Below are 24,846 nucleotides of genomic sequence, written 5' to 3' on the forward strand. Positions count from 1 at the left end.
TTAATAAAATTATACATAAATGCTACTATTTTGTAAAATCAATATTTGTCTGAAGGTGTCTGTTGTTTATAGTTTAGACATAAATGCTACTCCTTTGTAAAATCAATATTTGTCTATTGATCTTACTAACAATTTACTCGTGTTTTTATAGCAAAAGCTTTATTTACATATAAAATTATACATAAATAAGAGTCTTAGTAACTAATTAGGTTACATATTCCAAATTTTATTTAATAAACAAGGGGAATCAAATCAAAAACAAATCTTTATATAATAATTAGAGGTTGGGTACAATCTTTGAGACAATGGTTGCAGAGCCAACTCTCTTGAACCGTGTAGGAGCAGGTCTGAGCCATCCTCGGCCACCGATCATGTCCTTGGTCAAGAATGGTGCAGCTTCATCATTGGACATTATGTGACACCATCCAACTCTACCTGTTGTCTTCGCCCCTGGTCCCCAACACCGATTCTCACCAAAATATGCCGTACTACATCAAATATTAAAAAATATTAGTACTTAATTTTATTGTAACTTACCTGATTTTATCATAACACCGATAGTATATTTACTTGATTTTATCGAAATACTAATTGTATCTTAACCGTTATTTCATTTAACAGTGGTAATTTTATGATTCATACCTTTCTTTGGCTGCATCACCCCAATTATCCCAACCTAGAGCAACTACAGCATTTGACATGTAAGTTAGAGCAATGACAACCCTAGCATAATCTCCCCATGGCCTTCCTAATAGAGCTGTTCCGTTGCCCGTAATCTTACAACCCAAGAATGTGAATCCTGTATTATCTGACGGCGACTCCCGGTGGTGCGCCGTTATAATCCCCATTCCTTCCGTAACCGAATGAATATGACACTTCTGTATAGACATCGAAGGAAAAAAAAACTTATTTATACCATGACAAAAAAAGGAACTGATTAGTGATGATCTTTGACTTACTTCATAGAGAGAAGCACCATTTCCGCATATGAAATCGGTAGCTCCTTCAATGTAACAATTGCTGTAATAATGACCTCCAATATCATCAAGAAGAGTGTCCTGGTAAGATGTAATTCTACACCCATAAAATGCAGCTCGGTCTGCTGACACCCTCAACGCAACTGCTTTCCCCTTACTTCCGTATGTATTCTGAACAACAATATTAAACCTTCTTAGTACTTCACCAAGGGATCGAAGTGTTATGTCTGTCTAAACGTTAAACCCTAAACCTGTAAATGAATTTTTCTAGAACTATTAAACTCCAAGGCATTAGTACCTGAATAGTAAGATATCTTCCCACAAAGTCAGAAGCCAAAACAGCAAAAGTTGGGGATAGAAATATATCCCCACCATCTTCCCATGTTATTATTGTTGTTGATGGTTGAGATCCACTCATTGTTATATAGGGCTTGTCAGCTGGTATCACAATCTTTTCCCTGCAAAACATAAACAATTTAATAAAAAACTGCATGGGTTAGAGAGAGAGGGAGAGAGAAAGAAACCTATAAGTTCCTGGTTTAACCCAAATGAAGAAAAGTTGAGAGTTATTAGAAGGAACAGAATCAACAGCATCTTGTATCTTCTTATAGTCACCAGCCCCAGATTGATCAACCCTAATAAGTATAGCAGTAGACATATCAGAAGGTCTTTTTTGAGAGGAAGCCATGAAAATAAACACCAAAACTCAACTATGATCAGAACCAAGTAACTTAGAGAAATAATATTATTCGACCTTGTCTAATTAGTTATGTTATCATCTATGTATTCGTATTTATAAACTAACAGTCGTACTTTGTCAATTAATGTGCTCTTTTTTCGATGTGGGAATACTATAGATTTAAATCTTTGATTCAGATGAGGGTAAAGGTACTACAAAGAAATCAAGAAGAAGATTAAGTTAGAAACATGTGATAAGCCCTAGGAACGAGGAATGACAAACTTGATTAGATTAGACTTCACTATATGTTTATGGTTGTATATATATATATATATATATATATATATATATATATATGTATTTACACGTTTGGCTACCCAAAACAAAACAATGTTGAAGAAATGCAGCTGTTTTCTTGTAATTCAAACTTCATATGTATAAGGTACGTAAGTTTTGTTGACATATTAACAAGGTTTCTTCCTTGTTATCTACTTTAAAGAAAAACTCACATGAACCTTGAAACTGTATTCTACAAGCGAAAGAAAACCCCATCTGACGGTCTGGATTGAGAATTAATATATGGTTTTTGATGGACTACGGAATTTGTATTCCAACCCAAGGAAGTTATACATGTTTGTAGCCTAATGGTGTTGTATCCCCATTCAAAACCAAGAGGTCCTAGAATCTAGACTCAAGTTTTGGTCAGCACCTTAATTTACGTCTTTAGGTTTTTTTTGTGGTTTTCAGGACAATTGTAATGTTGCGTATTGTTTTAGCGACAGTCTATGAGGTGATTTCATTCTCTTGATGTAATCATGCAGTCATGCTATATGCTATAAAGCTTATTAAACTTATCATGCAATTACAATGTAATAATATTTCAGTAAGAAAAAACGTAAGGAAGGGTTAAGTAGGTTTGATAGAATTGGTCAGTTGTTCAATTCTTAAGCAAAACAATACTTTAGTCTTGGGCCTCAAGTTGGTCAAAGACGGCTAGGTTGTAGTTGCAGCAAACACTAATAATACAAGTCGATTTTGGCTAGGTTGTACCAAAATATACTTCATGCGTACTACTTATTATTTTTTTCTTACATATGCACAAATGTATGTTAGCTCTTTGGATCTTCTCTTAAATTCTGCGTGTGAATTGTCTCTGTATGCTTGTTAATGGCGAGAAACAACTGATCGTTTGTTGGTGGATCGAGAGTCATGATTTAATGATCTTGAGCTTATATAAAATATAGGTTTAACTCTTAGTATGTTGTAGATTTTCGCAAGGGGGAGTAAAAATAGCACATGTCAAGATTTATGACTATTAGTTGAAAACTCATGATTAGAGCTTATAATAAATCATTTTGTGGATGAAAGAGGGAGAGAGAAGGAAGGTTGTTGCAGGATTGAAGTAGTGGTTGGGTATCAAGTTGAAAATTTGGGAAGCTTGCTTTGTTCAAAAGTAACATGGCTGTCTATGTTTTGGGCCATGTTACTCTATCCCGTCTAGTTCAAGCGTCATATTACCATATGTATGTATATATCTAGCTATATATTTAGCTCGTGTCTCTTTCTTTCATTTTTCTAACTAGGGTATAAGTGGTCTTTCCGGCAAGGTATAATTTGTTGATCGTGTACGTATATAAACACACACTACCATCATATAATACAATGAAGTCCAATCAAATTCTCTTAAACTTTCTCCCATTACCATGTGCATTTTAAAAAGAAATTGCCTAAAAATTTATAGTTATCAAACTCAAAATCAACTGACAATTAATATAGAAGACTTAGCACATTATATTCTTAGTTGCTAGATCGTCCTTCTCACATGTGTGACTTTCTCACCCCCTCTCCCCTTTCATGTGTGGACCCTAATATGTGTTTTTTCCTTTTCGTGTGAACTGGAGCACATGTGGTTTTTAAGCTTATCACTTATAGATTTAATTCTGATATCGTGTTGTGTTTGTTATCATCCAACTCAAAACCAATTTGCGATGATCTAGACATTATATTCTTAGTTGTTATATTCACAAGGTTAACATGATCATTGTAAAATTTTACTCTGTAATACTTCAATAAAATAAATATCTATGAACACAGATAGAAAATTGGTTTCTGTTTTAGAATGACAAAATCGAGACATGAAAAAAAAAAGTTGCTAAACCATACAAGTGAGATCTTGAGAAATTGTTAAATTAGAGGAAGGAAACCGGTGGTGATAACTTAACGATAAATATTTGACAGGTGAGATTTATAATTGCAAGTTATGATCACATGGAAAATCAAAGAAGAAAACACATTTACTTCATAAATTCAACAAATTTTGAAAGTAACTATTTGCTCAGTGTACTGACCTTCGTGTGTCCATGGGTTTTAAGTCCAAAATAAAGTTCAAAAAAAGTTTAAGGTCCAATCTTCCCAGAAAATAGGTTTTTAGTCCTTTTCGTTTTGAAAGAAACATTGTTTTTTTTTTTTTTTTTTTGTTGAATACTGAAAGAAACATTGTTGATAAATAACTTGTTATGTATGACACATATATAAAAAATGAAATAAAATATGGAAAACATGAAATAAAGTATGAAACTTTAACAATAAATAACAGGTAATTTATGAAACAAAACAAGAATTTTTAAACAGAAAAATACTGTAACTTTAAAGTCTAGACATACTTTAACTAATTTGGACTAAATATCCATTATAATTATTATTTTGGCTTAAAATCTTATATTAATATTAGGGGGGGACTAAATGTGTGTTTAGGGGTAGATTTTTGGACTAGGAACCAAAAAATTCTTTTACTTTTTCCTTTTAAAGATGGAAAAGTTCAAGAAATGTGATCTCTACCTATATAAGTCAGAAATAGAAAATGATTTCAAACTCTATTTTGTTCCTCGTACTAGGCATATAATGCATGTTAACATTTTCTTAGGCTCTAATTGCAAGATTATAGACCCTCGTCAGTTTTAGTGTAATTCTTTTCAAAATAATTCATGTTTTTCTTTTTTGTTGAAAATTTCAAAATAATTCATGTACCTCTCAACAAAAAAATAAAATAATAATTCACGTACCAAGTAAACGTATGAAGTGTAATATTTGTATTACCTGCCAACAACCCTTGGTTGGAGTGGTAAGAGGTATAATCTTCCACCTTAGAGGTCACAGGTTCGAGGCACACGCTAAACAATTAAAAAAAAAAAATTGTATTATCTTCCTATAAAAACTACTACGAATCAGAATCCCTTTCTCTTTCTTCAATCCTACTCCTTATCTCTTCTCTCTCGAAAACTGTCAGCATAGTTCGTTTTCAAATCTAAAATGGATGTCCTTGATTGTGTCTTCATTTACAATGAGTTTGTTTTTTTATCGTCTTTTTCATTTGATACGAGTTTGAGTTTGCTTAAATTAATTTCACATATTTTTCTTATGTTCGAAAGTATCAAATTTATTTTCACGGGTTTCCTTCTCTAGTTGGGCGTCTAACGTTTTCTTTTTTTATTTGTTTATTTATTTAGATTAACCAGAACTTTCATTCATACATAAGAATTAAATCCAATACATTACATGTTTGGAGACTTTCGACTCTTGTAAGTATAATATGGATTTACTATCCTAAAGCCAACGTTTTTTTTTTCAGACTCTCAAAGTACAAAGTCAAGAATGTAAGCATTTTGAGGGTGTGGATTTTATTCACCTTTACCAAAATAAAAGTGATTTACAAATCTTTAACCAAATAGTGTATACTTTCTTGACTTTGTCTGTACTTTGGGAGTCTGAGTAGTATTATCCGTCATATTTACAGCTTAATCGATTACTATGTATCGTGGACCACCCAAATTCATCCCATTTTAGGCCAATTTCAGTCCAATTTTTTTCGTTATTTGTCCGTGATTTAACAAAGTGTAAGATGAGTGTATTATAAACAAGGTGAATAAAAATCGCAAAACTGCAGCCACAGTTGAAACCCTAACCCTAAATGGTGTGGCTATATAAGTAACTCAGGGATCCCACAGTATGAAGCAAAGAAACTGAAGCTGGGTTTCTCCTTCACACTTACCCTAATTTCATTCTCGATCTGATAATAGTTTCTCTTTCAAATTCGTTTATTTACGCATCCAAATCTGATTTCCTTTTTTTTTATTTCAGTAGTGAAATCAATGTTTGATAGGAGTATTTGTTTGTTTTTTTTTCGATTGATTGATTGATGGAAAGAAAGGAGAAATAGAAATGGCGGCGAAGGGTGCGATGATGAATATACATCTCGTTAATCTGATAATCAATTGAGGAAAACTCTGTTATCCATTCTTTATTAAGATTCTGAGCATCACCCCCCACGTCCATTATTTCATTATTTCAATTAATCTCTCTGGTTTTAGGCTCCATTATTTGAATTACAGAACTATTTAAAAATGTGATTTTTAGGGTTTGGTTTTAGGACTTACTAATTACCATGAAAATTTTTAGGGGTTGGTTTCATTTCGAATTAGCCTCTTTAATGGAGATTTCTCTCTCTAGTTTCTTACGATGAGATGAAAGGAACCTCCAAATCTTAAGAATAAAGAGGCTGAAATTTTTCGCAGATTTTGAGTCTTTTCGCCCTCGAATTTTGTCAACAGGCGAAGTGAATTATAATCTGCAAAATCTCTCAATTATTTCCTTTTGAATTGAAACCCTAATTGCTTTCTTCTTTCATTGATTGATTTGGGGTGTTTTTATAGTTTTAGGATTAAAGATCCGATGATGGCATGTAATCTTTGAGACCTGATTATCTCTGATTTGATGAAATCTATAAGCATTTTCTGAGGATCCATCATATATAAAATATTATTTAGGATGATTTATTAAACTAGGGTTTGTGGTAAATGATGAAGAATGCACTGGGCTCTGAGTAGATTAATCTGCAATATTGATGGAAATGCAGCCTGAAAAGCTAATTCTGATACCCTTTTTATTTTTAATTTTGATAAAGTAGTAAATTAGAAATTGTGCTTATTGACGGTCTAGTGCTGATAAGATGAATAAACATCAGGACTTAACATATTCATAAGCTATATTTCTGTAGCCACTTTGTGTTTCAGTTTTCTTCCTTTTTCACTCAAAAGAGAGAGCATTCATAAAGAGGCTTATATTTCCTCCTTTCATTGAAGAGGCTTATATTTCTTCTCACCTTACCGCAAGTGTTTTTTGTTTTTGATGAATAAAACTTGTATTTGACCAAAACAAACAAGCATACCGAAGTCTCTAATTTAGAGCGAAAACGTAATTAGGGACTACATTCCAAATTTTCCTCTGACCATTATGTCTTTCCCATTTAGCGAGAGCATCCGCTTGGATGTTTGGATGTTGCATTCCCTCGGAGCATAAGTGAAGATAATGTTTGAGAAATTATCTATAAGAGCCAGAGATTGATCCAGGAGTTTTTTTAGATTGCCATTGTATCTTGTCACTTCTACCCTTGATGAACTGGATCAAGGCTGATTGTCGCTCTCTATGTGCACGTGATTGATGTGCAGTTGGATGACCCATAAGATGCTAAAATGAATCGACATGCTTCCACCTTCTTATGTTACTGCAAAAATATTAGAGACTTCGGTGAATCATATGTGATTTGCACCTTTCATCTTCTCGTACACGGGAGGAAGCGGAATGTGCAGATTGAGCTTGTGTGAAACAAAGTGGTTTTAATCACTTACTACATGCAGTTCAAACATAGTGGTTATAATTACCTTTTTGAAGAATTTGGTCGCATGAGATTTGATATTCTTGCTTATATGTCTTAAACATAATATGATTAGCATCCAGATACATAATGTTTATGGCTTTCATCTTGTTCTTTATCAGTTATAATAACGGAAGGGAGATCGCCAATCCTATACAACTCTCTGAGACATCGTAAACCCATACATAATTTTCTATTTTTTAAGCAAAGTTATTTGTCGTGCTCTTGTCAATTCCTTGACAAATTTTCTTTCATCCTCCTTCAACTGGAAAATAAATGCATGACTTATGAGATTCTGGGCTAGGAGGTGAGTAAAAGAACTATAAAATTTTCGGAACATTAAATTTTTTGATAGTTTTGTACATTAGAGATTAAAAATACAAGAAAAAGTGGAACATCTAATTTTTATACATGACTTATCTTTTAGAGATAGAAAAAAGAAAAATAATTTTACCCAGACTCCCAAAGTACAGATAAAGTCAAGAAAGTAGCCACTTTGAGACTGTGGGTTTTATACAATTTTACCAAAGTAAAAGTGATTTACAATTTTTTTTACGTTAAGTGCCTACTTTCTTGAGTTTGTCTGTACTTTAGGAGTCTGAGTAGCATTATCCAAAAAAGAATGGAAGAATAGAAATAGATAGACAAGGGCGAAAGACATGTTAAAAAATAGAGGAATGGACATGGTATTTTTTCTTCTTTTTTTGTCGCAAAATGGACACGGTACTCAAGAAAAGCAAAAGAGAAACAGATAATTTAGAAACTAATGCAATTTTTTGTCCAAAAAAACAAAATAAACTTATGTTTCTGGGGTACTTTTTGAATCATTTGACAATTTCGAAAAAGAAGTCTTGACACATTTTTGTTAATGCAGAAGGATGATGTTAGATGACTCAACATGTTTTGAAAGATGTAATCATTGTATATCGCGCATCAATTTCAATGCACCATTTACGATGTCACGATTTGAAAAATAAAAAGTAAAAAAGTGTCATTTGTCAATAGACGACTAGATTGATGAACAAGTGTCAAATCATACCATTTCAGTTACTTACGACAAGATATCAATATGTAAAATTGATATCTTTACTGATGTAAAAATATACTTACGAGACTTTTTTAAGCATTCTGAACCTGACTTTAGAAATTGTTGACATTGGACTTGTGTAGGGCTGTCGGCCCTCCTTGTAAACTTTTTTGTTTTCTTCTCAATTCCTTAAAGTGCCATGTCTTACTTCTTGGCTAATTATTCTAGATTCTTAGGTAATACAGCATGTTAAAATACTCCACCAATGTATGTTGTGAAATCGGCTATAGACTAGTTCTTAACTCTAAACACCAATAGTTTTGATTGGGAGTGGCACAAAGACTTCTTAACCCAAAAAAGAGAACCAAAATATCCTCCAAGTTAATATTCTCAAACCTTCTTTCTTGTTCAAGAAAAGAACTTTCAAAACTTTTACAAGTAGATAGATGATAACCCAAAGATAACACATTTCCTTTTTCTTTTTAAACTACATTTACACAAGGCTTTCCATAATTACTTACATCTCAACCAATCACCACATTCTCTATTTCTCCATTTTCTCATCCTAAGTTTTGTTTTCTAAGTGAAAATGCAAGCCATTATCCGAGTGATAAGATCCGATAACGACATATTTAGGCATCGGATTCTACGGTGTTTAAGCCTAGCTGACGTGGTTTCTGCGAAAAACCGAGTGTGTGCTACCTCTTCTTCAACAGCTAGTTGGCAGCACAAAGGACTAGAGAATACAACAGTTGCTCAAGTTCTGAAGACAGCAAAAGGAGAAGAAAATCATGGATCTTTGTTCTTCTGTCATACCACTGACACTGTTTTTGATGCTGCTAAACTTGTAGGACTATAATAAGCTTGTTCAAATATAACAATTCCTAAAACTTTAATGTGTTTGAATATGTTGAATGGAATTTAATTGCAGATGACTCAAAAGAATATCGGATCGCTAGTTGTTCTGAAACCAGGGGAACAAAATTTGATTGCTGGAATCATTACGGAACAAGGTAATTGTAGTTGAGTCCTATGGGCTTTAGGTGCTTGGCTTAGTTTGCCCATCTTTGAAGTAATCTGTGATAGTACCACATTGATTAACCGAGCGTCATTTAGGTCTCTACTATGAACGGAACAATGTAACCATCCCACTTGACTTGCGCAATAAGAGCAAGGACAAAATCGGTTACAACATGAGAACTTAGGCATAATGGTATTGTAGCCGGAAATGGCTTGTTCCTAAAGGTTGGAGATGTGATATTCCTGTTCCAAGGCTTTTTAGATGGGCTGACATACCTTTTTTCTGGAAAACCAAATCCTTTTCCCGGTTGGGCTTGATCCTGGACAACAAAAAACGATAACAATATTAATAACTTGTAGTGCTTGGGTTATTACACAATTTCAGATTAAGACGCTTGTGACACTAAACTAACATTTGTTCATGAAAATTTGACTGAATGCTAAAACAGATTATCTAAGAAAGGTAATTGCTCAGAGGAGAGACTTGGACCAGACAAGAGTTGGTGAAATCATGACTGAAGAGGTCAGTCTTTTCTTTCTGGGTAAATCTTCTCTGATCATTGCCGACCGTTCTTGGGTTTCACCAATTCTTCGAAATTCTCATCTGCAGGACAAGTTGATTACAGTGAACTCTAATACAAATATTATGAAAGCAATGCAACTAATGACAGGTAAAATCTTGATTAAATGAAATGGGTCTTAATTTTGATTCATAAAACAAATTGATTTTATTGTGGCAGAGTCTCATATCCGACATGTTCCAGTTATCGATGAGAAGATTGTTGGTTTGATATCGGTAGTAGATGTAGTTAAAGCAGTTGTTGAACAACAAAACGAAGAAGTAAAGCGTTTAAATGATTTCATCAGAGGCTACTACTTTTAAAATCGAAGAAAGTTACTTCTTAACTGAAACTTTCGCCATTAGTACAAGAAAGAAAACAAAAGAGCTCAAGTTGTAAAGCTAACAATACCTATAATGTAACGTGATTTTATGTTTCGATTGTTAAAATATGAATTGTGTTATAATTTAAATCTGAAATACAAAAATTAATTTGCATTTATAAAGAAGTTTTACCATTTGAATTTCTAGTTATCAAAAGCTATTATCATCAGTATTGTAGATAAAATTTGATAAAACGAAAGTTTCTATTACCTCAATAAGGATCCTATCAACGTGGTATTAACCCTTGATTAGTTGGCTGCCTTTCTTCCATCCGATGTTCGAGATGATTCAACCTGAAAGTGATGTACGTATCATGTGAAAAAAATTCTCAAATAGAATCCCTCTTTTTCTTTTGAGCTCTATGTTAATAGGATATAGGGACATAAAATTGTATTGCTATCGAAAAGCCTTAGCACATCTCCTTCCCTTTTATGTGGCCGACTCAAGAGCCTTTAAAAGGAAAACCCATCATCACCTCAAAGATACGTTTTACTTCTCCAGGATCCGTAACACTCTCTCGAGCCGTTAAAGTACATCTAACTGTTTATCACACAGGAGGGATCCTGAGGCACAACTCGGGTCTCTTTTGTTTTGTGGGTCATCGGAGCACTCCACAGACGACACTCCCCTCCTTTCTCTCAACCTGTGCGACGTGCGGAGCTGTTGTGATGGGTGATCCAGTGTCTGACTTCATCATTTACCAAGTTGGTTTCCACCTTACTCATAAGCAGAACTAGAGCGAATAAAAACTGGAATGAAACCGTTTTGACTTGTCGCTCAATCATGATACCTGAGGTTCTGAACTTGCAGAGTTTTGTTCACACCCTTATGCATAATAAATTGAACAAGTTCACAATAGAGCAACCCAACAGACTAACAGCAGTGAAGACTTAAATCTAGCATGTTCAATGACATTCAAGCACATGGCATTCCTAGTCATCTCAAATAAGCAATACTAACTTCAAGATTCATAGAAGCCCGAAAAGTGACAAGAATCAGGCGTAGCATATGTCATGTCACTCAAGCATTTGCAACTAGCTTGAAAATGGGTGAGAAGAGTTTCACTACAATACTAGTTTGATTCTATGAGAAAACATCTCCGACCCTTTTGTCTGGTTCTGATACAGGTTGAAGTAACATTTTCTTAATAATATCTTACTATAGCTAATCTCTAAGGAGTGAGGAGACAGTCATGACTCAATTGTTGCCCTCCTCTTATAGTATCAATTAAAACTGTTCAATGGTGAGAAATGAGAAATACAGAAAAGAAAACAAACAGTTCATGTTCTTATGAGCTCCTGTCATTTGTCAATTTCAACTCACAAGTAGCTCTACAACAAAAGAGATAGATCAAGTTAACAAGTACAATTTTACCACGTAGACACGTAGCAAACAAAAATCACAACAATCTGTCATATTCAGTATTGTTATGACAAAGTACAAACAACCAAGATAAGCAGTAAAGAAAGTTTTACAAACACAAAGAACACGAGATTTACGTGGTTCGGTTTATTAGACCTACTCCATGGCGAATAATGGCGAGATAATTTCCATTATTAATGAAGAACAAAGTTATAAAGATATCTTTAGGGTTTTAGTTTATATAACTCACTGGAAACCCTAACCCCACCGCCTCTCTTTCTAAATATGAAAGATACATGCACACCCCTTACATTGATAAACACCGTAATAAGACTAGGGCAGACATAAGCTAAACGGACGGGGCCAACAGAGTACGTGCGAGGCCCAATCGTAAACCGGGCTGGATAACGACCCATGTTCAAGACACTTTCAACAAGTATTACATAAGTTTCTAAACATTGAGTCCTATTCGTCTACCCAACTTTAGGACATAGTGCTAGTGGACTAAAGGGATAGGCCCCGATGAGCCTATAAGCAACCTGAGCCCGTGTTTTGTAGTTCCTCACCGAAATGTGACTAACCTGAATTAGCTTCAGATATGCAACACTATGCCCAAGATTGAGGTGTGTTGGGCTCAGGTTGCAATTTCAGAAATTGGACAACTGGTTGTGCTAAGGGTTTTAGGGAATCCTAAATATACTGTGGGACAAAAAATTGTGCTCAAAATTTCCATGTGGTTCCGGACGTCAAAAAACGCAAAAAGCTATATTCGATCACTCATAGTAACTAGATCACAATCAAGATTCAGGAATTGATATTCCGTTAGTGGTCTGATCACTCGTCGTTGTGATAAAGCATTAAAACTCAAATTCTGAAATGCATATTAAACAGTACCTTACATAATCTTTCCTATCTGATCTAATCCAATAATCTCTTACTATAGTAAGTCAAAATTGTAGTGAAATTATTATGACGATTGACGAAGAGGGTTCTTGTACATATATCTACTTCCTTGTGTGGAGATACATTCTTCTGTCTCGAGCCATTTAACTATTTAGGGGACAGGACCAAGCTGTTAGCCTAGAATGTATATTTGGGTTGGTATAGAAGTTAGGGCAACCTCATTTCTTCTAAGCCTCTTATTCTGCCTTTGTGCACCCAACTAAAAGACATAAAAAAGCAAGCAAGAGAACCTAAGAGCTCATATCCTAATCAATCACCCGCACCAAAACTACGAAAAAGGGTTACAACATATGAGCATTCATAGTCCAATATAGCTAAAGAATGGATAGATGCTCAGTCATATGGTTTGGCCCGCCCGAAATCCAAATTGACCCAACCAATTTCTCCCAATGACCTAGAAAGATATATTCGCTTGTTCAAACCATTCCGGATAAAATAATCATTTTTTAACTGATGAACAATCCTTGTCATGGCCTCTTCTTCCCCGCCCAATAATTGACTCTCCGCGCGTAAATTTCACTGGGATTCTTCAGCTCGCCTTGTGCCTGTAGAGGAAAACTGGTCTACCATATGTTTGTTTTTCCTATTTTCGCCCCTTAAGTATTTTGCTTTGGTTCAAAACAAAATAACTACATCATATCTTATCCAACAAACACAAGCCATAGATTTCTTATCAACCTAACACTACTTTTCTCTATTATGATCATCATTTCCCACTCCCACTCTTCGAATATCATCGAACACATTCAATCAACAGAAAACAATGTAAAAAACAGAAAGTAACATGAGAGAAAGGGATTCCATATTGACATTACTTTCAAATAGTGGAGATGAAACGATATGGATTCTAATATTAGCCGAAGGATACCTCTTAAGCAAGTTGCAGGAATCCATATCAACAAATCCACATCAAATCAGATGATACCTCTCATCTGGGCAGTGGCTAGACCAATTATCTATGCAACTTGTTCAATGGGGAATCAGGACATTTTTACGTAAATCAAGCAAAAAGCAACTAAACATATCTCATAACACTATCGTTTGTATCCACGAAACTTTATCTAATAATTGACCCAAGCATTACTGAGCTTGATGTCAAAACTCCTAAGCCAGATATTTTATACTATAAATAGCAAAAGAGATTATCTATAGGAACATCTAAAGAGAGGAAAAGCAAGACCAATTAGTGAACTCATCTACTACTACTACTACTTTTTAATCTTCTCCTTTTCGTCTTTCTCTCAAAAGTTAATATGCTTGTTCACTTTGATCTTGCATTGACCTTCTAAATACAATTATAACTTCAAGTGTTGAAAGTAATCTCAAAAGCTAATATCATCCGATACACATTAAATATTTCTAATCATTGATTTGAAAAATACAGGCTTACTAAGGTGGTGATTAAATATTTATCAACTCTTATTCGCAATTGAGGGGAAATAAAATGGACCATTTGTCTAATCTTTTTCTAGACAACTTGCTAAAAAGGCATAGTTGGCCAAGCTATAAAGTAAACTATAAATATTTTTAAATCTTTTTAGAAATCGAATAAAACCCAAGTAAATGTCTAGATTGAGCCAGAACCCCAGATGTTAGTTATTCATGAACATTTTATACTAGAAGGAATTACTAAAATGACATCACACAATTCAAGCAAAAAAGAAACTAAGATAGAGCAAATAATATGAAAATCAACATTTTGGAACAAATTTTGAGTCTGGGTAGTGGTAAATACCATGAGAAGAATGGAAGAGTGTTGCTAATTCTACCAAAGGCCCAAAGTTACCTATCCAAAAAAAAAAAAAAAAATCAAATTTCTGTTATTAAAGGCGGTTAGGTTTGATGATAAGTAGTGAAAAATGTAGAAAAAGAGAGATTACTAAAAACAAAGGAGGATGTCAGAAAATTGTTCCTCAGCTAAAAGATGCCAGGAATCATAAAGGCAGTTTCAGGGATGAAGTCTAAAAAAGTTAGTCCTTTTATTATTAGGTGTTTCATAAAGGACATTGTTGATTTTTGCATGGTATTGTAAATCAAAATGCCGCGCGTCCAAGAGCAGACACACGGTCTTAAGAAAATGGCAACACATATGTAGTAGTGACTACCCTTATCCTCTCTCTCTCTCTCTCTCTCTCTCTCTCTCTCTCTCTCTCTCTCTCTCTCTCTGATAGATACAATTATTATTGCAGGTGTATTACTATTGTACGGACCAACCTCCCCACCTATCTTTAATCCTTTTTGGAATTTTGTTCAGATTTCTGTAGCCCCTATTAAATGAAACGAATCCCCCTTTGTCTTCTCCTTATACTGCAACTTGAAAGTTAAAGCAGTAAAGGGAAACCTATTGGCCATTTATAGATTTTTCTAAAATTTCACTCAACTTTTCAAAGAAACAAGAAGAAAAATCCAAAACCCCAACTTGGGATTGAGATACTAAAGTTGAATATTGGATAAAACCAGGGTAACAAGTTTTTATCATGGTAATGAAGACACACACCAACCAGGTCACTTCGAACTGTGAGTTAGTACTAAAACTTTATGCGTATCTCCTACCTTATCTGCACAGCTGCACTTACCCATATTTTAGCCGTTATGTTGCTTTTTGCTGCCTAGATCCAAGTCTAAGTACAAGATTTTGTTGGTTTAACTTTGGCCTCTTTCATGTTTATCACATCTTCATGATGTATCAATGTCTTGTAACGACTAATGCTGATCGTTGTTGATTTCTCAAAAAAGAAAACTACAAGATTTTGTTACTGACAAAAGCTCTACATACACACCAAAAAATCATCTTAATTTACTAAGTTTAGACTTGCTTTTGTAGCCCAGGACGCTCCCCTTAGCTAATGGGACTACTACGTTATGTGACCACCTAACTTGGGATAGACGTTTGAGGGATTGAAATACTTCAATGTCTGTAATGTAATTTTTATATTTCTCCGACTTTCTCTCACTTACCTTGTAATAACCCTTTGTATCATCTTGACACCTGAGTTAACATATTTTCCCTGGTAAAAAAACCCATTACTGCACATCTAAGGTAATAGTCAAGAGATTAAGAAAAAAAAAAAACCTAAAATGGTAAAACATTTCAATAGAGAGAGACTCTCTCTGTTATCCTCTTTTTGTTGTTGTACATGTTGGTGCTTCTCCATCTTGAGGTTCCAAAGAAAAAGGGTCACACATTATTCTACCTCCTTGCCTAACAAAATATTCCCTCAACCAAGTAGCACCATACCTTCCTCCTGTATATAAGGAACATAGACACTAGTCTCTTCCTCATATTCTACTTAACTACTAGTATATAGTCACTTCTTCTCTTACCAAGTACACATCTTTTTATCTTCTCTCTTCCTTACCATTTGGTACAATCCCTCAATTAGATTCTTCAACCCATATCTTAACTGTACTTCGTAGTTACTATCTAATTCTCAGAGCAATAACAATGGCATCTAGTTCACTGCGTGGGTCAAGCTCATCTTGGACATCCAAGCAAAACAAGTCATTTGAAAAAGCGTTGGCTTTATATGACAAAGACACCCCTGATCGCTGGCAAAATGTAGCCAGAGCAGTTGGAGGTAAATCTGCAGAAGAAGCGAAGAGGTATTTCGAAATTCTAGTAGAAGATCTCAAACATATCGAGTCTGGTCTAGTCCCTTTCCCAAATTACAAATCTAATGGAGGAAGCAAATGCCTGGGTGACCAAGAACAAAGGTACTATTAACAATTTAAGCTAGTGTTTCTATAAGATTGTGTTTTTTTTTCTTCCATGATCAGAGAGACATCACTTTTGTGATCTCTTAGTTAAGAATCCAAGCTTTGAGATTAATGCACATTTCTCATTTTTTTTGTTCCTTTTGTACCCATTGACAATATAGTCATAAGGATCTCAAAAACTGAGATGATTGCATATTTCACAGTTTTCCATCTGTGCTCAATGTCAATACAGTCAAAAAGATCTCTCAAAAACTACTGATTTGGCGGCTCCATGATGATTCTCAGTGGACCCAGAAGCTTAAATTTTCAAAATATAGTATGGGTGGTTTTTTAATAAAGCCAAAAATCCATCCTTCCATACTACTACAAATTGTTTATTCACCAAAAACCAAACATCCATACTTCATTTAACCTCTTATCATGTCCCTAATCCTAAAGAAAGCTCACATGAAATCTAACCCTATCCACACTAATTTCACATGCAACCGGTTCTCTGCTTTCGAACTCATAACCCATACAAAATACAATAATGAACTGGTTTATATAAGCTAATTAGAGTAAATGAAAATTTTCAACCTCCTAAGAGCACGGTTATAGGCCGGGCTAGTCGCTAGACGCTAGTAGTTCCGTCCTCAAAAGAAGATCTTACCTACTTACGAAATTTGTAGGCTGCTACCTCAAAACCTATTCATTATAAATGGTTTTTGATTCTTTTGGTACTTAATGGGATCAGAGAGGCTAATCTCAACTCTAGTCAAATATGTTATTGGCCCAAGTTCTTCAACTTTTTTAATTCTATTGTTTTATTTCTCAATTTATCGCAATGTTGATAACCTAATTTCTTCATTTCCAAATAATTGACATTGTTAACCAATTTGAGTGTTTGATGTTAATTACTACTAGTTTTCTCCTGACTAATTGATTTGGTTTTTCTCATTCTTTTTCCCTCCACAGGCTTCTGAAATATCTAAAGCTCCATTGAAGTTGAAGTTATAGATGTAAATCGAGTATAACTACTACTCAACAAATCTATGTTTAGATCTGAATCAATCAGATTGTATATTTTTATGTTTTCTTTTCATTCCGTTCTCTATCTTCCATTTTCAGGAAATATGAAAGAACCATTTAAGCTGTGTTCTCTTTATACGTACGATTTCTACTTGTCTACGAGATTGTTTCGACAATGATTATTGAAGCAATTAAATCGAAACATAGAGAAATCCATAACCAAACTAAACAGATTTCTGGAAATTGCTGCTATAATCTGTTCTAAATATCTGAGTAATTAATTGAATCCGAAATTCTAACCTAGACTTGTTAGTAGTACTATTAAATAGGAGTATCAAAGTTCCCTAATCAAAGAAGGTAGATAGAACATTGTAATTAGAACTAACCTGTTATTGAGACCTTTCCGCCAGTTAATCTGAATGAAAGATTAGGTTTGGAGATTCGATCATACCAAATTGGAAATAGATTGGAGAATCGCAGAGATAAGCCATGGAAGAAGATCGGTGATTTGGGATCCATGAAAGAGAGAGTTAACCCTTGTGTATTTGCGTGAACTGTTGATGGAATTAGAGAGGGGGGGAATTTTCTTTCTTACAAATAAAGGCGGGAAGAACTTTAATCTCTCATAATCTCAAACTTTTCCTCAACTAACTACTTTAACCACTTGGATTTCAAGTCCTCTAGGAATAGAACATGTGACCTCTGAAATTTTGGAGTTCTTGTCAACACTACCAACCACTTGGGCAACCAAATGTTAGACACGTTTGATCTTTATTTGTGTAGATGTCATTTGTTTTTCAACTGCTTCATTCAGAGTCCGGGAGGCGGATAAGAGTCGCGATAGAGAGGCATCAACTGTCTAGATCCCCTTGTATTCTTCATTTTGTATTTGCCTCGGTTGTTGATTGGTTATTTTTACAGTACATTTTTTTTTGAAATTTGAATCTATGCAACGGGGCCGCATGACTATATCTGAACCCAACACAGCTCGATCCGGGTTTAACAAGTTGAGGCTCAGCCTGACTAGACTTCAAGCTAGTGTCCAACTGGCCCGGTCCGACACTATTTCAACCCGACCCAATAACCAACACTAAATAAAAGTGTGTACATAGTTTTTTTTTTTGGGAAGTCGACTACGATCTACGTTTTATACCCTAATAATCCCAATTCAAATAACCAAAGATTCCACCTCTAGGATTCGAACATGGGACCTCTAGAATTTTCTGGAGTTTATGTCAACAACTTGGAACCACTTGGACTAATTAGCTTTACATAATGAATGTTAATTTGTCCAAAATTTATACAATTTAAGCTAGACTCGCTTTGCTAAAAAAACCAAGGTTTTTTCTAAGTTAAAAAACAGGTTGTTTCTAACCTCTTTCAACCAAAAAAAAAAAAAAGGTTGTTTCTAACCTCTGTCCTGAGGGTACATGTTAAGCCATTCACTCTTGCCATTTTGAACATATAAATTGTCAACCACTTCAATGATTGTCCTAATTCAAAGATTTTCTATGTCAAAGGTGAAACATGTAATTGCTTACACATGGTTAGGAAATCCAAAATTTAAATGCGCATACCGGAAGATCTCCACATTCCATCAAAGGATCAACCCCTTCGCGGGGAAAAGCAAAGAAACAATCCTCACGGATATATCGAAATAATTGGTGGGGTGATGATGATATTACTCCACTAATTTTGTAACATAAAGTCCATGGTCAAAGGAGATCTAAATATCTAATGCTAAAATCCAAATTCTATCATCCCAAAAATGAAATATTAGATTATGTTCATTTAATGTTTATATTCTCAAACTTTATATAAGGACATCTTCTCCTCTAAGTAATCAAACATTCTCTGTGGGAAGATCCTAAGATAAGATAGATGTCTTTCACATGCATCATAGGTCCTCCATGTCAAGGTATTACCTCTCTCTTTCCCTCCCTCCTCCTTGCCTTAAGTTTATTAAAAGTCCGGCCTTAGCCTTGAGTCTCTTTGAAAATTAGCTTCTATGGTAAAAGTTGTCTAAACTTATCTACCTTGTAAGTTATATTGTATAGCAACAATGATAGAGCCACCCAAATACTAGGAAGAACGTTGATTATGCGTTCCGCCCTAGCCTTTTTTGATCGAAAATGAAGATTTTCATTTCGGTCCTAAAGACTTTGTAATTAGTCCCCCATCCAGCTCGCTCAACGGATCAATGGACTTTTATTTTTTTTGAAGATTAAAAAATTTTCAATTTATAATCTAAATAAAACAAAAACAAATTTCGAACAAAAAAATTATAAAACCAGACTTCATGTCCTTCCCAAATTTAAGATTTAAAATCAAGGGGCACCGGACTTAGTGAGGTCCATCGTGCTAGCTAATTTGCTAGATTATCCTTCATTTGATATTAACAATCGCCCCAATTTGTCACAGTTGACATTCATTAGTATGTAATTATGTTGTTTGTTTTGATTGAAGAAGTAAAATAAAGATGGGATCATGAGTATATTAATTCCAAAAAAGAAGAAAAGATCCGGTTGAAGATTCACAAAACTTGATACAATTAGCGCCATATGTCTTCCTGAACACTATTTGCCTACTTCTAGGTGTGTGGGAATAGTCTCACATGGAAGAACTGCGATTTAGCAATCAATATAATATTGTCTAGGTCCTCTCCACTAATTGTCAATTAATTTTGAGTTGGATGGTCACAAAATTAACAAGGTGTAATATAATACCAAGAAGATGAAAAGATTTGTAGGATATTGCAAATACTTTTAGAATATAAAGATCGAGATCCGAAGATATCAAATATCAACCACCCAAATTATTTGAAGATTTAGAATATATTATTTATTTAACCTAAATAGAGTGTTAAAAGATTTAGAATGTATTATTTAGCTATCTTGTACAGTTGTACTTAGCCTAAATAACGTCCTAGAAAACTATAAGTCACTATGAATAATGTAATCTAAATTTTCATACATCTTAGAGCATCTCAATGCAAAACTAAAAAAAAAATTCAAATTGTCCTATGTGTTAAGGTTCAATCGAGTTTCTCTTTCTTAGATGTCAATATTGAGATCCTCAATTCAAAAGACATCTTCAATGCAACACTCTAAAAACTTAAAAGATCCTAGGTGACACTTTGATTTTTTCAATTGGAGTGTTGCATTAGAGATGTCCTTAGAGCATCTCCAATGCAAAACTCGAAAATATCTCTATTCATCATATGTGTCAAGTTCAATTGAGATTCTCACTCGTAGGTGAAGAGCATCTCTAATGCAAAATTCAAAAATATCTCTATTCATCCTATGTGTCAAGTTCCAATTGAGATTCTCACTCGTAAGTGGTCCTCAATTTTTTTGTGTCTCCGATGCAAAACTCTAAACTTATCTTATTTACTTATGTGGCACGATTATTTTTGTCAATAAATAATTAGTTATTTCGAAAATATAGAAGACTCGATTTTTATTGGTTGAAAATTAAATATTGATGAATTAGACAATTAGAGATATCTTAAGGGGGCACTCTAGAAATAGAGTGTCCTCTTGAGATATCTCAATTCCACCTTCGACACGTCATCTTAGAGATCTAAATAGAGTGTTGAGAACTCTAAAATCATATGTGATACTCAAAATTTTTAAGATTGAGTATTGCATTGGAGATGCTCTTAGGTGGTTGTTATTTTATATCTTCGGATCTCGATCCATCTCGATTCAAGTCTAGTCTAATAAATACTGATCATCGCTTTCTGTCAGGAAAAGGTGAAATATGTTATTCTTTTTGGTTTTGCAGGAAAGCAAGAATGGCCAGAACTATTGGGTGAATATCCACATCAAGCAATTAGAAAAATTCAACATGACAATCCAGCAATACAAGTAATGATAATGGAACCAGGAGTAGTTCCTAGTGAAGACTTTTGTTGCAACCGTGTTTGGCTCATCACAAATGGAGAAGATGGACCCATCACTGTAGTTCCGAAGGTCGGATAACCGATCATCATCAATATGTTCAACTTAATTACCTTGACATATAAATAAAATTTTAAATGTTCAAATCAGAGAAAACAGAAACAAGAATGAATGACTAATCCAATTGCTGACCTGACTAAAATTTGATTATGTAATTTCGAGGTGTAGCGTTAACCGAAAGAGCGATGACATATTAGGCCAAAAAAAATTTGGTAATGGCGAAAAAAGTCACCTGAACATCATATTGGCAAAAAAAACCACTTGCGCAGAAATAACTTAGAAGGAGATAAGAAATTTAAAAATAACCTATGCTTACTAATAAATCCTGGTAGTTTCGTCTTTAACCTAAACAACACGATTTTCTGTCTAGATTTTAGTTCTGGCGAACAACCTACTGTTTGTTTTCATAAGTGTCATAATATATGTGGTTACTGTTCGATTTTGTTTGTCTTGAACAAACTTCTAACTTGTCTCGAACAAATTGTTGTTCTTCTTCAACCCAAACAACTAGATTTTCTTTCTAGGTTTTAGTTTCAGCGAACAACCTGTTGTTTCTTTTCATTAGTGTCCTAATATACGTGTGGTTAAAGTTCGATTTTGTTTATCTTGAACAAATTGTTATTCGTCTTGAACAAATTGCCGATTGTTCATTAATTTTTTTGGTTTTCCTTTTATTTTTACCTAGGCAACCTGTTTGCCCAATTGGTCAAACTATTGGCATTGAGCAAACAACAATTGGTAGAACACATCACAAACACATTTCCAAAATATTAAATTAAACATATCAAAATAGAAAGCAAAATAGAAAGAAAAATATATCAACAAACAAGATTAAATAAAACATCATCATATAACTCACAATATATCTGATTTTCTATAACATACAACAGTTTATAGAAAACAAACAATAATTTGCACCTAGCAAAATAGATAAAAACAACAACATAAAACACCATAAACATAATTAAAAAACATTATATTAAATATAAATATAAATATAAACAGATCAAAATTGATTAGAAGAACATCATCAAACAAGATCAAAACATATATTAAAACATCATCATACTCGGAACATATCTGGTTTTCTAGGACATACAAAAGTATGTAAAAACAAACAACAGTTTGCATCGAGCAAAAAACAATTTGTAACGAACAATCAGATATATATATATATATATATATATATATATATATATATATAGATCAAAAAACATCACCAGACAAGATTAATACAGATAAAAAAACGTCATCAAACAAGATTAATACAGATAAAAAACATCATCATAACTCGATACATGTTATTGTTACAGTAGTGGTGTAATTTGAGCTAAATTAATTTCATTGGCATACACAAGGCATGTCAACCTGCACATCACATGTCTCGCAATATTAAGATATTTTTAAGATATCAATAAAAATATGTTATTTTAGATGAAAATGATAATATTCTCATAAAAAAAAAATGAAAATGATAATAATATAAATGTCATTGCCATGAAATGCCAATCAATTTTTGGTAGACAAATTTAGATCTATTTTAACACCAGAAGCACCAAAATGTTCATGAAAGTTCGAATCTACTAAAGTTCATTGACTTGCGAAAGCCTCGAACATCCAAGGATTTTGAGTACTTTAACAATTTTGAATACTTCGCAACCTATGAATTATGAAATGTGGAACAATGTTCGGATTTACTACCCGTCCATACTGCGGAGGATCTAAGGGTTGGAGTCATACCGTTTGGAGTTATATAATTCCGAAATTTAGTTCAAATTTTACTACAACTTCTGAGTGAAGGCTGAACAGTTTCTTCCAATGAATTAACCACAGACAAATTTTATAATATCTGTTTTGTTTTCTTGATATTTGCCTCCTCTTAGGTGTCGTTTGACAACCAAAAGTAGACGTACTTTTACTTGTAGTAGAAGTTCTTTTGCTTTAAAAAAGTAAAAAAAATTGAAAAGTATATTTGACAAAAATGTTACTTATAAGTAAAAAGTTAAAAGTTATTTTGGTAACTCAATTTACTTTTGATAATTTTATTTTTCTTTCTCATAGAGATACTTGATTTTAGTTGAATTTATTTATGATTTCCACGATTACTCTCGTATACGAAGTAGTGGTGATATTGGTGGTGGTGGTGGTGCCATGAAGGTATGGTTATGGGGTATGGTGGTGGTTGAGGTTTGATGGTGGTGGTAGAGGTATGATGGTGGCAGCGGTGGTGGTGGTGGTGGAGGTATGGGTGGTGGTGGAGGTATGATGGTGGCGATGGTGGTGGAAGTACGGTGGTGGTGATTGTGGAAATACGTTGTGGTGGTTGATGATGGTGGTAAAGGTGATGGATAAGATATGTAGGTGGCAGGGGCAGAGCCAGGATTTTGTTCGAGGCAGGGTTGACTTAAGTGAATCTTTATATAAAATTTTTATCCATAAAATTGCTTGCATAAGATGAGAATATTTTTTGCTCGATTACAAATGCTTCATACTTTTATCATCGTATGTAATAAAAAAAAAAAAAATTTCTGCCATCAGACATACCTAAATTTGAGAATCCAAGAAGAAAAATATTGAGATTGGAGGGTCAATCGACAACTTTTACAAACGATTGGCGACACATAAATAATAACGAGATCATGAAGTGAGGAAAGATAAACAAGTAAGAAATAAAATAAAAAAATTTGTAACTTACAAAAATAATTGAAGTACAACATGAGAAAATTATAATAGGAAAACAAGAGAAAATTTGGGGTCTAGATAGAAGCTTGGACGCACTTGGGGGCGAAATCGGAAGTGATTACTAAATGGGGCCTAATAAAAATTTGCACTTAAAGGCCACACTTTGGGTTTTAAAGGTGCCTCCTTGGAGATTAAAACTTCCCTTATCAAAGATTAAAATAGAACTAAAAAATGTTGCACCAAGGAGTCGAACTCCTGACCTTTATTGCACAAGGTAGGTATCTAACCAAGTGGGCTGCTCGCTGATAATGTTCACCTGTTGCTCTAACACTATGTGAAGCTATCCCAGGCTATAGCCGGGGGTAGTCTTCACATAGTTCCGCCCCTGATAGGTGGTAATGATGGAGGTATGATCGTGGTGGTGAAAGTATGGTGGTGGCGGTGAAAGTATGGTGGTGGCGGTGAAGGTACGGTGGTGGTGGTGGTGAAGGTACCGTGTTGGTGGTGAAAGTATGGTGGTGGCGGTGAAGGTACGGTGGTGGTGGTGGTGGTGAAGGTACCGTGTTGGTGGTGGTGGTGAAGGTACCATGTTGGTGGTGAAAGTATGGTGGTGGCAGTGAAGGTACGCTGGTGGTGGTGAAGGTACTGTGGTGGTGGTGGAAATACGAGGTGGTTGTTGTCGAGGTGTGGTGTTGGTACGAAGGTGGTGGTAGTTGAGGTAGGGTGGTGGGGGAGGTGCAATGCTTGTTGTGTGGTGGTGGGGGTAGAATGGTATGGAAGAAGTTTAGTTGTGGTA

The 24,846-nt window shown here is 34.4% G+C and overlaps 4 protein-coding genes and 3 non-coding genes across 8 annotated transcripts; 6 read left to right on the forward strand and 1 right to left on the reverse strand.

Annotated features, from left to right (window-relative positions):
* Positions 1 to 142: 142 nt before the first annotated feature.
* LOC147551663 (putative pectinesterase 11) lies at positions 143 to 1,967 on the reverse strand. 2 transcript variants are annotated; one of them, XM_086665015.1, is made up of 5 exons: positions 1,502 to 1,967; positions 1,276 to 1,435; positions 960 to 1,148; positions 643 to 878; positions 143 to 488 (listed from the first exon to the last, which is right to left on the reverse strand). In XM_086665015.1, the coding sequence occupies exons 1-5, from the start codon at positions 1,663 to 1,665 to the stop codon at positions 278 to 280; spliced, it is 960 nt and encodes a 319-aa protein (XP_086521141.1). In that variant the 5' UTR covers positions 1,666 to 1,967; the 3' UTR covers positions 143 to 277. The 2 variants fall into 2 exon arrangements, with proteins under 2 accessions (XP_086521141.1, XP_086521140.1); XM_086665014.1 differs by having other exon boundaries at positions 643 to 1,148; positions 1,502 to 1,738.
* Positions 1,968 to 5,888: 3,921 nt separating this feature from the next.
* LOC147551664 (small nucleolar RNA U30) lies at positions 5,889 to 5,970 on the forward strand. The gene has a single exon (XR_015239085.1). It is a non-coding gene; the product is annotated as a small nucleolar RNA U30 (small nucleolar RNA).
* A 410-nt stretch (positions 5,971 to 6,380) lies between these two features.
* Positions 6,381 to 6,454, forward strand: LOC147551665 (small nucleolar RNA R66). Its single transcript, XR_015239047.1, has one exon. It is a non-coding gene; the product is annotated as a small nucleolar RNA R66 (small nucleolar RNA).
* Positions 6,455 to 6,505: 51 nt separating this feature from the next.
* Positions 6,506 to 6,590, forward strand: LOC147551666 (small nucleolar RNA snoR118). Its single transcript, XR_015239068.1, has one exon. It is a non-coding gene; the product is annotated as a small nucleolar RNA snoR118 (small nucleolar RNA).
* Positions 6,591 to 8,882: 2,292 nt separating this feature from the next.
* LOC147551667 (CBS domain-containing protein CBSX3, mitochondrial-like) lies at positions 8,883 to 10,493 on the forward strand. Its single transcript, XM_086665016.1, has 5 exons — positions 8,883 to 9,240; positions 9,325 to 9,406; positions 9,863 to 9,936; positions 10,024 to 10,084; positions 10,154 to 10,493. The coding sequence occupies exons 1-5, from the start codon at positions 8,983 to 8,985 to the stop codon at positions 10,294 to 10,296; spliced, it is 618 nt and encodes a 205-aa protein (XP_086521142.1). The 5' UTR covers positions 8,883 to 8,982; the 3' UTR covers positions 10,297 to 10,493.
* Positions 10,494 to 13,639: 3,146 nt separating this feature from the next.
* On the forward strand, positions 13,640 to 21,398 carry LOC147551668 (uncharacterized). Its single transcript, XM_086668588.1, has 3 exons — positions 13,640 to 13,720; positions 17,595 to 17,679; positions 21,268 to 21,398. The coding sequence occupies exons 1-3, from the start codon at positions 13,640 to 13,642 to the stop codon at positions 21,387 to 21,389; spliced, it is 288 nt and encodes a 95-aa protein (XP_086524714.1). The 3' UTR covers positions 21,390 to 21,398.
* Positions 15,985 to 17,563, forward strand: LOC147551669 (protein RADIALIS-like 3). Its single transcript, XM_086665017.1, has 2 exons — positions 15,985 to 16,395; positions 17,353 to 17,563. The coding sequence occupies exons 1-2, from the start codon at positions 16,127 to 16,129 to the stop codon at positions 17,378 to 17,380; spliced, it is 297 nt and encodes a 98-aa protein (XP_086521143.1). The 5' UTR covers positions 15,985 to 16,126; the 3' UTR covers positions 17,381 to 17,563.
* Positions 21,399 to 24,846: the final 3,448 nt, after the last annotated feature.

This window comes from Eschscholzia californica, unplaced genomic scaffold (genome assembly GCF_041429995.1).
Source record: "Eschscholzia californica isolate CP2 unplaced genomic scaffold, dmEscCali1.0.p SCAF_3, whole genome shotgun sequence".
In the NCBI taxonomy this organism is placed as follows: domain Eukaryota; kingdom Viridiplantae; phylum Streptophyta; class Magnoliopsida; order Ranunculales; family Papaveraceae; genus Eschscholzia; species Eschscholzia californica.